The sequence below is a fragment of the Equus przewalskii genome, chromosome 7, assembly GCF_037783145.1.
Source record: "Equus przewalskii isolate Varuska chromosome 7, EquPr2, whole genome shotgun sequence".
NCBI lineage: Eukaryota > Metazoa > Chordata > Mammalia > Perissodactyla > Equidae > Equus > Equus przewalskii.
The window spans coordinates 36087713-36103539 of NC_091837.1; the positions used below are offsets into that span (position 1 = coordinate 36087713).

At 36.7% G+C, this 15827-nt stretch overlaps 1 protein-coding gene across 6 annotated transcripts in view; it reads right to left on the bottom strand.

Annotated features, from left to right (window-relative positions):
• PPP4R1 (protein phosphatase 4 regulatory subunit 1) overlaps window positions 1-15827 on the bottom strand; it is a 79358-nt gene that overhangs the window by 39948 nt on the left and 23583 nt on the right. For 2 of the 6 annotated variants that reach the window (XM_070629497.1, XM_070629495.1), the window contains 2 exons: window positions 4890-4974; window positions 3855-3961 (listed from right to left, as the gene is read on the bottom strand). In XM_070629497.1, coding sequence (XP_070485598.1) covers window positions 3855-3961; window positions 4890-4974 — 192 coding nt within the window. Of the gene's footprint in view, window positions 1-3854; window positions 3962-4889; window positions 5026-6592; window positions 6712-15827 lie in introns of those variants that run through there. The other 4 variants (XM_070629496.1, XM_070629494.1, XM_070629498.1 and 1 more) reach the window with 3 other exon arrangements.

A 15827-nucleotide genomic window follows, 5' to 3' on the forward strand; every position in this document is an offset into this window, starting at 1 on the left:
ACTTCCCTCCCCTCACCCTTAAAATAAGCACAAACATACACACATGCAAGAAATTTACATGAAATTACTCCTGGTTGCTAACAATCCTGAGTCTAGTAGAACAACAAGTCACTTGAGGGTCACTCCCACTCCCACAACGAAGGTTGACCAGAACACCAAATACCTATGAAGATCCACTAAAGATGAGCTCACAATCCAAAACTATAAAAAAAAAAAAGACGAGAAATGATCCTTCAGGGCCGAGCGGTTAAGTTCACGTGCTCTGCTTTGGTGGCCCAGGGTTTCACTGGTTTGGATCCTGGGTACAGACATGGCACTGCTCATCAGGCCATGCTGGGCGGCATGCCACATGCCACAACTAGAAGGACCCACAACTAAAAATACACAACTATGTACTAGGGGGCTTTGGGGAGAAAGAGGAAAAATAAAATCTTAAAAAAAACCAGTACAACTGAAATCTCACAAGGTTGTAATCTATCATAACATTAATTTAAAAAAAAAAAAAAAAACAGAAATGATCCTTCAGTAGTAAAAATATTAAGACACGACTCACGGGATTATGACATCAAGAACTTCAGCTACTACAAACAATCTTTAGAAGTTATGATCATTTTAAACATTCTGTTTTAAAGATATAATAAAAGGAAACATACTGAAAAGAAACATACTAGGGAAAGAAAAACAAGAGGATCTGAAAACAAAGCACTGAAGACTCTTGAAAATGAAAAATGAAGTGAACAGAATGAAACAGTCAACAGTCAGACAGCAGGTCAGAATTGGGTAGCAAACGCTTTGTGAGAGAAATTACCAAAATGTAAATGGGAGACAAAGGCCTAGAGAGTTCGAACAGGTAAGAGCCATGGAAAACACATTTATCTAACAAGAGTTCTATGTTCTGAACCACGTACAAAATATCTACTCAAACAGAAAATAAACTTGAAAGGGAGTTTGAGATGGAAGAGAGGCAATATTCAAAACGTTAAAGGTTGAAAATTTCCTGTATCTGACGGAAAGACAAGAATCCTCAAATTGAAGAAGCAGGGTAAAGTCCTGAGTAAAATAAATAAAAATAAACCCATACTTAAACACATGACAGCAAAACTACAGAATGTCAAGAAGAAACAGCCTTAACAGCAATCAGAAAGAAAAAACGGGAGTCCCACAAAGACTAACTTAGACTAGCAGACTTCTCAACAGTCACAACAGTAAGACGAGAATGGAATATGGGAACTATCAACTAGATTTTCACATTCAGCTTAAGAGTAATGGTGAAATGTCCCTTTCAGACAAAGGAAAAAGGGCATGTCACTGCCAGACCCTCATCAATACACGTCCTTTCAGAAAGAGGAAACTGAACCATAAAAGAATCAGATAAAAGATGTACTGATGAGGGGAAAAAGCTTAGTAGATTTAGCAGTAAATCTAAACAAGCATTTACTATACAAAATCATAGAAAATATAAAAGATAAATTTAGGGAAATTAAAAAATCAAGGTAAAAGTTGATAAAGATAAGGCAGAAGAAAGATTTAAAAGTTCTAAGCTCCTTATTTGTTTGGGAGGATGGATGATATGCCTTAACTTTTAGAGTTGTGTATTTTTCAATAGTCTTTATCTTACTCGAACATCACAACGGATCCAGCCTACCAAGTTAAAAACCTTAGGTCAACTCCCTCTTCCTCCCTTCCCTTCAACTACCATAGCAGCCCTGAAACCCCTCCCTAGCACTCTGCAATTCTCTCAAACAACTCCTAACAATTAGTAGAGGCTCCCAACCAGCCTTCCTGTCACCCATCTTTTTTATTATCAAGTCAATCCATACTGCTATTGTTCTAAACCACAAAAAAACTCTAGCATCGCAGTGTATAAACCTTTACAATCTAGCCCCTCAACTATCTTAACAGCCCCATTTTTCTAAACTGGAGACTCAGTAAGGAAACTCACTGTTGACCAAATGGGCCACTATCTTCAACTCTTCCTGCCCCTAAACCTGTGCTTTTCTCTGCAGAGTATGCTCTTTCCCTCTCTTACCTTATCATTCTATCAAATCCAATTCAAATGTCACTAACTTTCTGAAGAGAGCCCCAATCCTCGCCACTGTGATTTCTTCTTTATATATTGGTTGCATTCATTACACTGTTAATTTGATGACAGGAATTCTTACTCATCTCAGTAACGGCTCTAGCTTTCAATCTGGAACCTGGCACTGTTCTACATTTACTGAATGAATAGAAAGCGTAAATGTCGAGATACTTATCACGAACTCAACAACTTGAGAACATATTTTAAGAATATATATACACATATTTAATAAAATCAGGACTATAGTTGGTAAACAGGTAAAGAAAATAAATTCCTCTTTAAAGAACATCTATGTCTCTACTAAGAAAGGAATGAGATGCAACAGAGCCAAAAATTTAAGTTAAATTGTTGCATCTCTGCCAAATAAAAAAATAAATTATAAGTAAAAATTACAACTGATGAGACTCTCCTAAAACCATTCTAGAACAAGCACATACACGGAGCAATTATGCACACAGAACATCATAATGAGACAGATTATTAATAAGCTTACAAATGTTTTTTCTACTCTACAAGAAAATAAAAAATATTTAAGGCTTATGTAAAGAGTAAACATATTCCCATAAAATGAATTGCTTAACAAAAGATGAGCTCATCTAAAAATTAAAAAATCAGACTTGTTGACACGCCAAAAAGTTTGTTGGAAATTGAAAAATAACACATTTTAATTGAGAGTTAATAGGTTTAAGAAAAAAATTTTAATTTATTTTTGAATGTTTCTAAAATCAAATATAACAATATGCTTAAAATTTAACATTAGAGGGGCCAGCCTGGTGATGTAGTGGTTAAGTGTGCATGCTCCACTTCAGTGGCCTGGGCTTCTCGGGTTCAGATCCCAGGCGTGGACCTACACACCACTCATCAAGCCATGCTGTGGCAGTGTCCCACATACAAAAAATAGAGGAAGATTGGCACAGATGTTAGCTCAGCAACAACCTTCCTCAAGCAAAAAGAGGAAGACTGGCAACAGATTTAACTCAGGGTCAATCTTCCACACCAAAAAAAAAAGAGAGAGAGAAAAGAAAAAACAGTATTATGTTAAAATGGTAAATTTTATGTTCTGTATATTTTACCCCAACAAAACATTTTTTCAAAACTTAATATAATTGCATTCTAAGCCTCAAATCAAGTTTACCTCTTTCTTAAGCAGGCCCTCCTCTCTTTACTTTGGAGACAAACAGCTTTAGTTTCACAATGGGTGATTGACCTTTTTTTGGCAAGTGAGCAAGCAAACAAAAGAAAGTATTTTCGGGGCGCCAGATGGCCCCATGGTGTAGTAGGTAAGTTTGGCATGCTCAGCTTTGCAGGTTCAGATCCCAGGCACGGACCTATACCACTCATCAGCCATGGTGGTGGCAATCCACATATAAAGTGGAGGAAGATTGGCACAGATGTTAGCTCAGGGCTAACCTTCCTCAGCAAAAAAAAAAAAAAAGGCATTTTATATTTGCTTAAAAAACTTTACAGCCCACTTTTACAACTACCTTTTAATTTATTCAAAATTACTTTTTAAGTTTTTATTAATCCTAAAATATCAATGTACATGATGGAAAACAATGTTCTTAGATTTTTCTGATGAGAAATTTCCAAAATTAAACTAAATGGACCTACTATAAAATGTGTGGATCTTAGTAAGAGGTTTTTATTTTCTTGTTACTGATAGGTTTGATAATTAGGAAATCTTTTAAAGAAATCTCATATCACACTAAGTTTTTCATTAGTTTTTAGAAACACAAACTTGGTAAAGGAAACTTTTCTCTGCATAAACATATACCTGAATCGTCAGCTAATCTGCTAATTCTTTCCAAGACAGCAATACAATCTCTTTCATCATCGCAGACTTCCCTCAATGTATCCAGCAAACTCCGGGCCACCATTTGTCTACACAGAAAAAGAAAATTATATAGTGTTCAGTGGCATCATAGTTAATAGAGGCATATCCAGTTTTATTGTGCTTCACTTTATTGCATTTTGCAGATACTGAGATTTTTTTAAAAGACCCTCCACCAGCAAAAAGATTACAACTCACTGAAGGCTCAGATGATGGTTAGCTTTTTTTAGCAACAAAGTATTTCTTAATTAAGGTGAGTACATTCTTTTTTTTAGACATAGTGCTATTGCACACTTAGTAGACCACAATACAGCATAAATACAACTTTTATATGCACTGGGAAACCAAAAACCCATGTGATTTGCTTTAGGGTGATACTCGCTTTATTGCAGTGGTTGGAACCAAATCCACAATATCTCTGAGGTATGCCTGTATTTAGAATGTCAAAAGACAGAATCCATATAGTTTTAAAGAAAACGTTTTTCTTAATACATTTTATAACACATATTAAGTCCCTAATTTCCTAAGTGACAAATGCCAATATGGGTTTTATTTTAACAAGGTGAGACTGAATATTTACCAAAATATTTTTCATTTTTATCTAACTCATTTGACAAATTTCTAAGGTCATTTCAAACAGTTATCTTCAATTATCATAATAGGAAAATATACTCATTCTTCATTATATAAAACATTATCTTTACATCTTTTCCTAAATGAGTTTTATACATCTCTACTCAAAAAATTTAAGCAAAGACTTCGATTTCCCAGTCGGATACAGGTGGTCTGGGGACCATCCTTGGAGAAACATCAGGAAGAGTGTTAGCTCTTGGTCACTGCTGCGTCCCAATCCCCTGAACATCCCATGGCACACAGTAGGTGTACCTACTGGAAACTGGATAATTTTATTTTCCCTACTGAAATTAATGCAATAAAAGCCATCCTTCCACTTCCACTTTAACGAAAATAAGCACATACCTGTTAAATACGTTCTCACTTGCAGCATACTTGTCCAATCTCCCCAGTGGCGTCAACATTTCATCTTGTGAGACAAAGTCCAGGGCTGAAGGTATAATAATCACATCAGACTCTGAGCTGTAGTCATCCACACCAACTATCAGAGACATCAGAAATACTCCTTATAAGGCTTTGAAACTAAAAAGCACCCCTTGCCTGTCTGAAGTAGCATAAGTAAAACTGCCCTCAATGTTTCTGGAGTGGTACAAAGAATCACAAGAGAATCTTAGAATCAATTCAGAAACCATGAATAACTGAAGGATGCTTCCTCTCTTTTTACTACAGATATGTTCTGTCTCTAGACACATAGGGGTTGTAGAAACTCACTATGGGATGATCACAAAACAGAGTGAGCAGAGAAGACTGATCACGGAGATCTAAGAACTTACACATTCAATCAGAACACTAACTACTTGTAAATAAATAAAATGTCAAACACTGACACAGTTAATACTGCAATGCAGTCAGAGAAAAATTCACATTATATGCAGAGGAACAAGGATAAGAATTACAGCAGACTTCTCATCAGAAACAATACAAGCTGGACGACAGTCGACCAAAAATCTTTAAAGTACTGAAAGGAAACGCTGTCAACTGACAGCTCTACATCCAGTATACAGACGTCTTTCAACGGCTTTGAAACTTCTATCTTTCAAATATGAAGGTGAAACAAAGGCTTTTTCAGACACACAAAAGCTGAGAGATATCATCACCAGCAGACGTACACTACAAGAAATATTAAAGGAAGTCCTTCAAGCAAAAAGAAAATTACACCAGATGGAAATGTGGATCTACAAAAAGAATGAAGAGCATCAGAAATGGTAATTATGTGGGTAAATATAAAAGCCTTTCCTTATTTAAAAAAATCTCTTTAAAAGATAATTGACTGCTTAAAGCAAAAATATGTACTCTAAAATAAAGAGAGAAAAAATGGACTGTGGGATTCATACCATACATATAAGAGAAATGTACGACTACAGAAGTACAAACACAGGAAAAGGGTAAATTATACTGTCCTAAAGTTCTTACACAGTATGTGAAGAGATATCTATTACTTGAAGGTAGACTGTAATAAGTTAAAGACATAAACTAATTATAAACCCTATAGCAAACATTAAACATCAAAAACCCACCAAAGATATACACCTAGTAAGCCAATAAGGACCATAAAATGGAATCATAAAAAATACTCAGTCCAGGGGCTGGCCCCGTGGCCGAGTGGTTAAGTTCGCGTGCTCCGCTGCAGGCGGCCCAGTGTTTCGTTGGTTCGAATCCTGGGCGCGGACATGGCACTGCTCATCGGACCACGCTGAGGCAGCGTCCCACATGCCACAAGTAGAAGGACCCACAACGAAGAATATACAACTATGTACCAGGGGGCTTTGGGGAGAAAAAGGAAAAAAATAAAATCTTTAAAAAAAAAAAAAAAACTCAATCCAAAACAAGGCAGAAAAAGAGGATAAAGGAAGGAAGAGCTAGGACAAATAGATGGGAAGTAGCAACATGAAGGATTTAAACTCAACCACATGAATAATCACATTAAGAGCAAATGATCTAACTACCCCAATTAAAAGGCAGAGATTGTCAAATTGGATCAAAAATAACACCTAACGTGAAAATAATTTTATACAGGCTATTCTGACCTACAATTCACAGCAAAGTACCTTATCTATTATGACTCAAAGAGTTGTAAAAACCATTCAGACACTCTCATTTGGCCTCAGTTTTCTCCTTTGTAACAAAGGATTGTTGAGCTAGCATGACCTCAAAGGTACTTCTTTATGCAGGCTCTAGAATTCTATGACTATGACCAAACTGTTTCATCAGCCTCACACTTGTTACTCTTAAAGGTAAACATTAATAATATTGATTCTGGTCCATAGAAAGCCAGAGGCAGTGGAGGAGGAGCCTAGAGCAGCGACTGTCAAACAGTGCTGTGTTTAAGATTTGGAGCGCTTACCTCTAAAAATGCAGGTTCCCAGATGTCATATCCAGATACTGATTATGTAGATTTGGAGTGAGGCCCAGGAGAATTCATTTTTAATAAATACCCCCACTAATTCAAATACAGATTGTGGAACAACCATATTTGAGAAACATTCCTAGAGGATAACAAACTCATATTTTGCTTCAGCTTTTGTTATCACTCTATCGATCATGGTTGACAATTACTAGTATACAAAGGGAGGTATTCGACTCTGGCATAAGAACTGGTGACAAAGGTTCATTTCTATTTCCCAGTACTACTGCATCCTGCCAATATCTGTGGAATCATTCTGGCCTGAATCACCCACTCCAAATTCAAAATTTCCTCACCCATTCTTGATTGGACTAATAAGACTCTGGATTTCATCTTTATGGAGGCCACAGGGATTTAATTACCATGGCTACAGACCGCACACTTAAGTCTTACCCAGTCATCCTGCAAATACCAGCCACAGGTAACAAGAAGGAAAAAAATAATAATAAAAAAACTATCACCACTAATGAAGAGATGCTACAGCATATACCCTAAGTGATGGTGCAGTCAATAACATCCTTAGATAAAACAGACACCACAGAGGGAATAAATGTAGCTATATTGCTGCAAGGATCCTATAGTTTATGCAAAGTAGTACATTAACTTTGAATAGATTATGATAAATTAAAGATGTGAATTACAATCCTAAAACATGCAACAAAGGATAGCTAAAAAGCCAACAGAGGAATTAAAATGAAATACTAAAAACTATTCGGTTAACCCACAGGAAGAAAGTCAGGGAAGGAGCAATAGACAAAAAAGAGACAAATAAAAAAGGCAAACCTAAATCAGATCAGTAATTACATTACATAAAATGGACTAAATGTTTAAATTAAAAGACAGAGGTTCCCAGACTACTAAAAAAATAACACCAGAGCTAGCCTTGATGGCCTGGTGGTTAAAGTTTTGCAAATTCTGCTTTGGCAGCCCAGGTTCGGTTCCCAGGTGTGGAAGCACACCACCTGTCTATCAGTAACCATGCTGTGGTGGCGGCTCACACTAAGAACTACAAGGACTTACAACTAGAATATACAACTATGTACTGGGGTTTGGGGGAGGAAAAAAAAAGAGAGGAAGATTGGCAACAGATGTTAGCTCAGGGCAAATCTTTCCCAGCAAGAAAAAAAAAAAAAACCCAAAATAAAAAACACCCAGCTATAGTCTGTCTACCAGACACATATTGTTGAAGTCAGAATTTCAACCAAAAGGGTGAAAAGAAAAGGAGTAAAAAAAAAGAAAGATAAAACATGAAATGGTAAGCATAAGAAAGCTGGAGGGGGGCTTGCTCTGTGGCTGAACAGTTAAAGTTCCGTGTACGCCACTTCGGTGACCCCGGTTCAGATCCCAGGTGCAGACCTACTCCACTCATCAGCCATGCTGTGGAGGCGATCCACATAGAAAGCAGAGGAAGACTGGCAGAGATGTTAGCTCAGGGCAAATCTTCCTCACCAAAAAAAAAAAAAAGAAAAAAAAAAGTAAGTGTGGTGCAAAGAAAATAACAATAAAAAAAGCATTGCTAAGTTAAAAAAAAAAAAAAAGGAAAGAAAGAAAGCTGGAGGGTCTATATCTTTATCAGACAAAACAGACAAAGACAAGGAGTATTACCAAAGATGAAAAGAGACATTTCATAATTATAAAAGAGTCTACTCTTAACTCCTCACCTGAGTGCTTTCTTTTGTAGTTCTTTCTTTCTGGAAAATTAACTTAAGTTTCTGGATGCTTGGATACTATAGCACTAACAGCCCTTTAGTGCTCTACCACTTTAAAAATCTAGTCTCCTCAAATGAGAATGAAAACACATCATACCAACTCATATGGGATGCAACAAAAGCGGTCCTAAGAGGGAAATTCATAGCATTACAGGCCCACCTTAACAAACAAGAAAAATCTCAAATAAACAATCTTAAACCACACTTAACAGACTTAGAAAAAGAACAAACAAAGCATAAACTCAGCAGAAGGAGGGAAATAATAAAAATTAGAGCAAACAATGAAATCGAAACAAAAAGACTACAGAAAGGATCAATGAAACAAAGAGCTGGTTTTTGAGAAGATAAACAAAACTGACAAACCCTTAGCTAGACTAAGAAAAAAAGAGACAAGTCTTGAATAAATAAAATTAGAATGAAAGGGGAGAAGTTACAACAGATACCACAGAAATTTAGAAGATTACAAGAGAATATTATGAAAAACTATATGCCAACAAATTGGAAAAACTAGAAGAAACAGATAAATTCTTAGACTCTTATAACCTCCCAAAACTGAATCAAAAAGAAATAGAGAATCTGAACAGACCAATCATAAGTAAAGAGATTGAAACAGTAATCAATAACTTCCCCCAAAACAAAAGTCCAGGACCAGATGGCTTCTCTGGAGAATTCTACCAAACATTCAAAGAAGATTTATTACCTTTTCTTCTCAAACTATTCCAAAATATTGCGGAAGACAGAAATATTCCTAATACCTTCTATGAGGCCAACATCACCCTGATATCAAAGTCAGACAAGGACAACAGAAAGAAGGAAAATTATAGGCCACTATTGCTGATGAACATACATGCAAAAATCCTCAACAAAATATTGGCAAACTGAATACACCAATACATTAAAAAGATCATACACCATGATCAAGTGGGATTCATACCAGGGACACAGGGATGGTTCAACATCTGCAAATCAATCAATGTGATACACCACATTAACAAAATGAGTAACAAAAACCTCATGAGAATCTCCATAGATGCAGAGAAAGCATTTGACAAGATCCAACATCCACTCATGATAAAAACTCTCAATAAAATGGGTATAGAAGGAAAGTATTTCAACATGATAAAGGTCATATATGACAAACCCACAGCCAATATCATACTCAGTGGGGAAAGACTGAAAGCCACCCCTCTGAGAATAGGAACAAGACAAGGGTGCCTACTCTCACCACTCTTATTCAACATAGTACTAGAGGTTTTGGCCACAACAATTAGGCAAGAAAAAGAAATAAAAGGAATCCAAATAGACACTGAAGAAGTGAAACGCTCATTGTGTGCAGGTGACATGATCTTATATATAAAAAAACCCTAAAGAATCCATTGGCAAACTATTAGAAATAATTAACAACTACAGCAAAGTTGCAGACTACAAAGTCAACTTAGAAAAATCAGTAGCATTTCTATACTCTAATAACGAACTAACAGAACAAGAACTCAAGAATACAATCCCATTTACAATCACAACAAAAAGAATTACATATCCAGGAATAAATTTAATCAAAGAGGTGAAAGACCTACACAAAGAAAACGAGAAGACATTATTGAAAGAAATCGATGACAGAAAGAAATGGAAAGATCTTCCATAAACATCGATTGGAAGAATAAACGTAGTTAAAATGTCCATACTAACCTAAAGCAATCTATAGATTCAATGCAATTCCACTCAGAATCCCTATGATCTTCTTCACAGAAACGGAACAAAGAATCTTAAAATTTATATGGGGCAACAAAAGATCCCGTATAGCCAAAGTAATCTGGAGAAACAAGAACAAAGCTGGTGGCACCACAATCCCTGACTTCAAAATATATTACAAAGCTATAGTAATGAAAACAGCATGGTACTGGTACAAGAACAGGCACACAGATCTAAAGAACAGAACTGAAAGCCCAGAAGTAAAACCACACATCTATGGACAGCTAATCTTCAACAGAGGAGCCAAGAACATACAATAGGCAAAGGAAAGCCCTTCAATAAATGGTGCTGGGAAAACTGGACAGCCACATGCAAAAGAATGAAAGTAGACCATTACCTTTCCCCATGCACAAAAATAGACTCAAAATGCACCAAGACTTGAAAGTAAGACCTGAAACCATAAAACTTCTGCAAGAAAATATAGGCAGTATACTCTTTGACGTCAGACTTAAAAGGATCTTTTCGAATACCATGCCTACTCAGACAAGGGAAACAAAAGAAAAAAAATACGTGGGACTTCATCAGACTAAAGAGCTTCTAGAAGGCAAAGGAAACCAAGATCAAAATGAAAAAACAACCCACCAACTGGGAGAAAATATTTGCAAATCATATATCTGATAAAGGGTTAATCTCCATAATATATAAAGAACTCACACACATGAACTACAAAAAAACAAAAAATTCAATCAAAAAGTGGATAGAGGGGGCCAGCCCATGGCCGAGTGGTTAAGTTAGCATGCTCCAGTGCAGTGGCCCAGGGTTTCACCGGTTTGAATCCTGGGCACGGACATGGCACCACTCATCAGGCCACACTGAGGTGGCATCCCACATGCCACAACTAGAAGGACCCACAACTAAAAATATACAACTATGTACTGGGAGGGCTTTGGGAGAAAAAGGAAAAATAAAATCTTAAAAAAAAAAAAAAGCAGGCAGAGAATATGAACAGATATTTTTCCAAAGAAGATATACAGATGGTCAATAGGCACATGAAAAGATGCCCAACATCACTAATTATCAGGGAAACGCAAATCAAAACTACACTTAGATATCATCTTATGCCCATTAGAATGGCTGTAATCACCAAGACAAAAAACAACAAATGTTGGAGAGGTTGTAGAGAAAACTGAATCCTCATCTGCTGCTGGTGGGAATGCAAACTGGTGCAGCCATTGTAGAAAACAGTATGGAGATTCTCAAAAAGTTAAGAATAGAAATACCGTATGACCCAGCTATCCCACTACTGGGTATTTATCCAAAGAACTTGAAATCAACAATTCAAAGAGACTTATGCACCCCTACATTCACTGTAGCATTATTCACAATAGCCAAGATGTAGAAGCAACCCAAGTGCCCATCAACTGATGATTGGATAAAGAAGATGCGGTGTATACATACAATGGAATATTATTCAGCCATAAAAAAAGATGAAATCATCCCATTCGCAACCGCATGGATGGACCTTGAGGTCATTATGTTAAGTGAAATAAGCCAGAAAGAGAAAGACAAACACCATATGATTTCACTTATATGTGGAATATAAACAAACTTACGGACAAAGAGAACAAATTAGTGGTTACCAGGGGAAGGGGGGGTGGAGGGTGGGCACAAGGGGTGAAGGGGCACACTTACATGGTGTGTGACAAATAATAATGTACAATTGAAATTTCACAATGTTCTAAGTTATTATGACCACAATAAAAAAATTCATTGTTTATCTGAAATTCAAATAAAAAAATAAGTAAATAAAAATCTAGTCTCCTAGATTGATGAAGTAAAAAAATCATGCCATCTTTTAATGCTATCTGAAATTTTTAAATGACCAAGAAGCATAGAAAAACAATGATCACTCTGAAAAGCCTTGTCAAATTCTATCTGTTCTCCCCAAATTCCAATAGTCTCTCTTCCCTTGTAAATTTACTGAGAACTGAAGGGGAACCAGGATGAAAAGGAAACAGGAAGATGGCTTGTTAACATAAGAGACAGAATTCCAATAAATACTTAAGTAGGCAATCTTCATTTTTCAAAACCTAATATTTAATTATAAAATAAAAGCTTCCAGGAAGAAGCAATTGACACATCATTTAATGAAAACTTGTGGTTTCTAGTAAATTCCAATAGAATATAATTCCTAATAGGAATAGAAACTAAAGCCTTATACTTGAGGCTTAGTCCATTCTATCTCAAAAGTCCTAAATATTAGACTCAATATTTTCTTCGAGGGGCCAGCCCCGTGGCCAACTGGTTAAGTTTGCACGCTATACTTCGGCGGCCCAGGGTTTCACCGGTTCGGAGCCTGGGCGCAGACCTAGCACCACTCATCAAGCCATGCTGAGGTGATGTCCCACATGCCACAACTAGAAGGACCTACAACTAAAATATACAACTATGTACTGGGGGCTTCGGAGAGAAGAAGGAAAAATTTAAAAAATCTAAAAAAATATATATATATTCTTCTAGTTCCAAATCATGAGAAGAATCAAACATTACAATGCAAATAAAGAGAACATCAAGAAAAAGATGACAAGAGAAACAAAAGAATAACATTTATCTTTGTTACTTATAAAAGTGAACACTTGCCTTTGTATAAAGCTAGGAGATCACACAGTAGAAGAGACAAAATCATCCCTCCAGCTTGAGAAGGATTCTCTACCTATCTGCTCTCAGGTCCCTTGACCAGCAGCAGCAAAAATCCAAAGTAGCAGAAAGCAACATCCCAATTTTCAGCTGTTTAAATTAAGGAAAAGAATGTTTATCTAAAATGTAAAAGTTTAAAAGTTGGACCCACTTTGGAATTTTAAAGATGATTAATTTAATCACTATGTAGTCACAGCAAAAGTGGTGTGAAAACGGCAGGGGCTCTTTAAAGTAAGAAGGATCTGGGTTCAAATCTCCTACTCTGCTACTTATAAACTATCTATGTGAACTTACACAAGTACCTAACTAATTTGGGTCTGTTTCCTCACCCACCAAATACTTGTTTGTTGTTGAGAGTTTTAAGACACACATACAAAGATAATGTCTATAAAATATCTAACATGGTGTTAGGTAAATAAGTAAATGTTCCTTCCCATTCCGCATTTTGGTTTTTTTCGAGATAGAGAGAATCTCAATGAGGTTTCCATGTGTTTTTAAATGTGAATTTTCATTCATTTCATTCAACCAGTAATAGAACAGCACATATACTGGAAGTGCCAGACAATCAGCAAGGAACACAGATATAGAAAGTATATGCATGTAACTATATATGTACACATATATGTACATGCGTGTGCATATACATAGACATATATATTCCACTAAGAAAAGATACATGATATACAAGCATATACATACAAAATATGCTGTTAACTATTATACGTTGTTACCTATTATACTTCTAAGTCTGCCCTGGTGAATAAGAGAAGGCTTTAAAGTCAAGCCAAGTCATGGCAGATACACTGGAATTTGCCAAGCAGGACAGAGGGCAGGAAGAGGTTACTCTAAGCAGAGAAACCCAAAGACAGGGAGTCAAGGAAAACCATGTCATGTTGAGAAAACTGTAAGTAATTTACTACAGGTCGGACACAGGGTTCATAGAGAAGAAAGGCAGGAGGAGTAGGGGAATGGGACCAAACAATCAATTTAGCCTTCTTAATTTTAAAGAGTAACATTACTACATTTTGCAAAATCCTCTTTCCTGGCTAGAGAAATCACATTACCACCCTGTAATTAGAAATGGCATTTGAGATATTCTAAGCAACAACTTAGTTAAATTCAACAATTATTTCCTTTGAGGAATAGACAATTCCAGGCAGTATATATACTTATTCAACCATGCTTTAATAAAATTTGATTGAAATGATCAAGTATTAATTAAAACCATCATTTATATTTTAAAAATTAAGAAGGAAGCAAAGATCATGATGTCTTTTCCAAGATGAGAGACCTCTTTCTCTTTACACAGCATTCTAGGAGAACCCCAGGCCTCATTTCACTCCTCTTCCAATTATCCTACACTCTTAGCCATCAAAGAGCAGAGGAGGGAAGGAGCCCATAGAAGCCCTAGGCCCCTCAAGAATACAACACATTCTAATTCAATGGAGACAATTCTAGTTCTACCTGCATCAATACCGTAAGTAGGCCTCTTTACTATTCCTCCTTAACAATGCTCAGATACGCTACCAATTCGTGCTAATTGCATGCTCACTCAATACAAATTTTGTATTTGTAGTCCCCCCTTATCTGCAGGAATACGTTCCAAGACCCCGAGGATGCCTGAAACCTCGGATAGTACCCAACCCTATATATACTGTTTTTTCGTATACATACATACCTATGATGAAGTTTAATTTGTAAATTAGACACAGTAAGAGACTAACAACAATAACTTTGGCATATCCAAATTGCCAGCAACACTACTCTTGCGCTTTGGGGCCATTATTAAGTAAACTAAGCAGTACCTGAACACAAACACTGTGATACCACGACAGTCATCTGATAACCTGATGACTACTAACTGACTAACAGGCACGTAGCATACACAGCATGGATATGCTGGGCAAAGGGATGGTTCATGTCCTAGGTGGGAGGGAGCTGGACGGTGCAAGGTTTCATTATGCTACTCAGAATGGCACCCAATTTAAAACTTATGAATTGTTTATTTTTGGAATTTTCCCTTTAATATTTTTGGACCCAGTTGACCGCGGGTAACTGAACCTGTGGAAAGTGAAACAATGGATAAGGGGGAACCACCACCCTAGTCTTAAATCTTAAAATTCTCTCAGAAGATGTTCCAATTCTCTATTGTATTGTAAGTCCCCAAAACTACCCTCAAAAAAAAAATCAACTTCATTCCTACCTTACTATCACTACATGCATTTGATGTACTCTATAGTGCCAAGTCAGGAATAAAAAGTGCCAGCGACCACGGGAACAAAAGCAAGGGAGAGAACAGTTCAGGTAGTGCACCTGACCAGCATTCTCTCCCTGACCACACATATGCTCACGAGCACCAGAAGGAGATATAAGAGCACATCCGCCATTCTCGTGTGCTTCTCAAAACGCAGCACCCCATTCCTACGGTCTAAAGACATTTTTCCAGCAGGGCCTTTAAACATCAACCACCTCATTTATGACTCAACTACAGAAAGAATGTTACAATGGCCAAGGGAAAATATGGCTGTTAGACTTGTAAATATGGCCATATATGAGCAATATAAAGGTAATTAAGGGCAATTCTGACCACATGAGGTTTTCCTGACACACTGAATCTAGAACTTAAGCTTGCTATTCCGTAAAATGACTTTTTCATCCAACTTCTTAGAGGTATAGTTCCCTTTGCCTCCTTCACCTCCTCTTCAAGACAAATATTATCTGTCCTACTTCTCTTTCACTCTAGGACTCTTTTCAAAGAAGAGCAATAATTTGCCAAAATTTGAG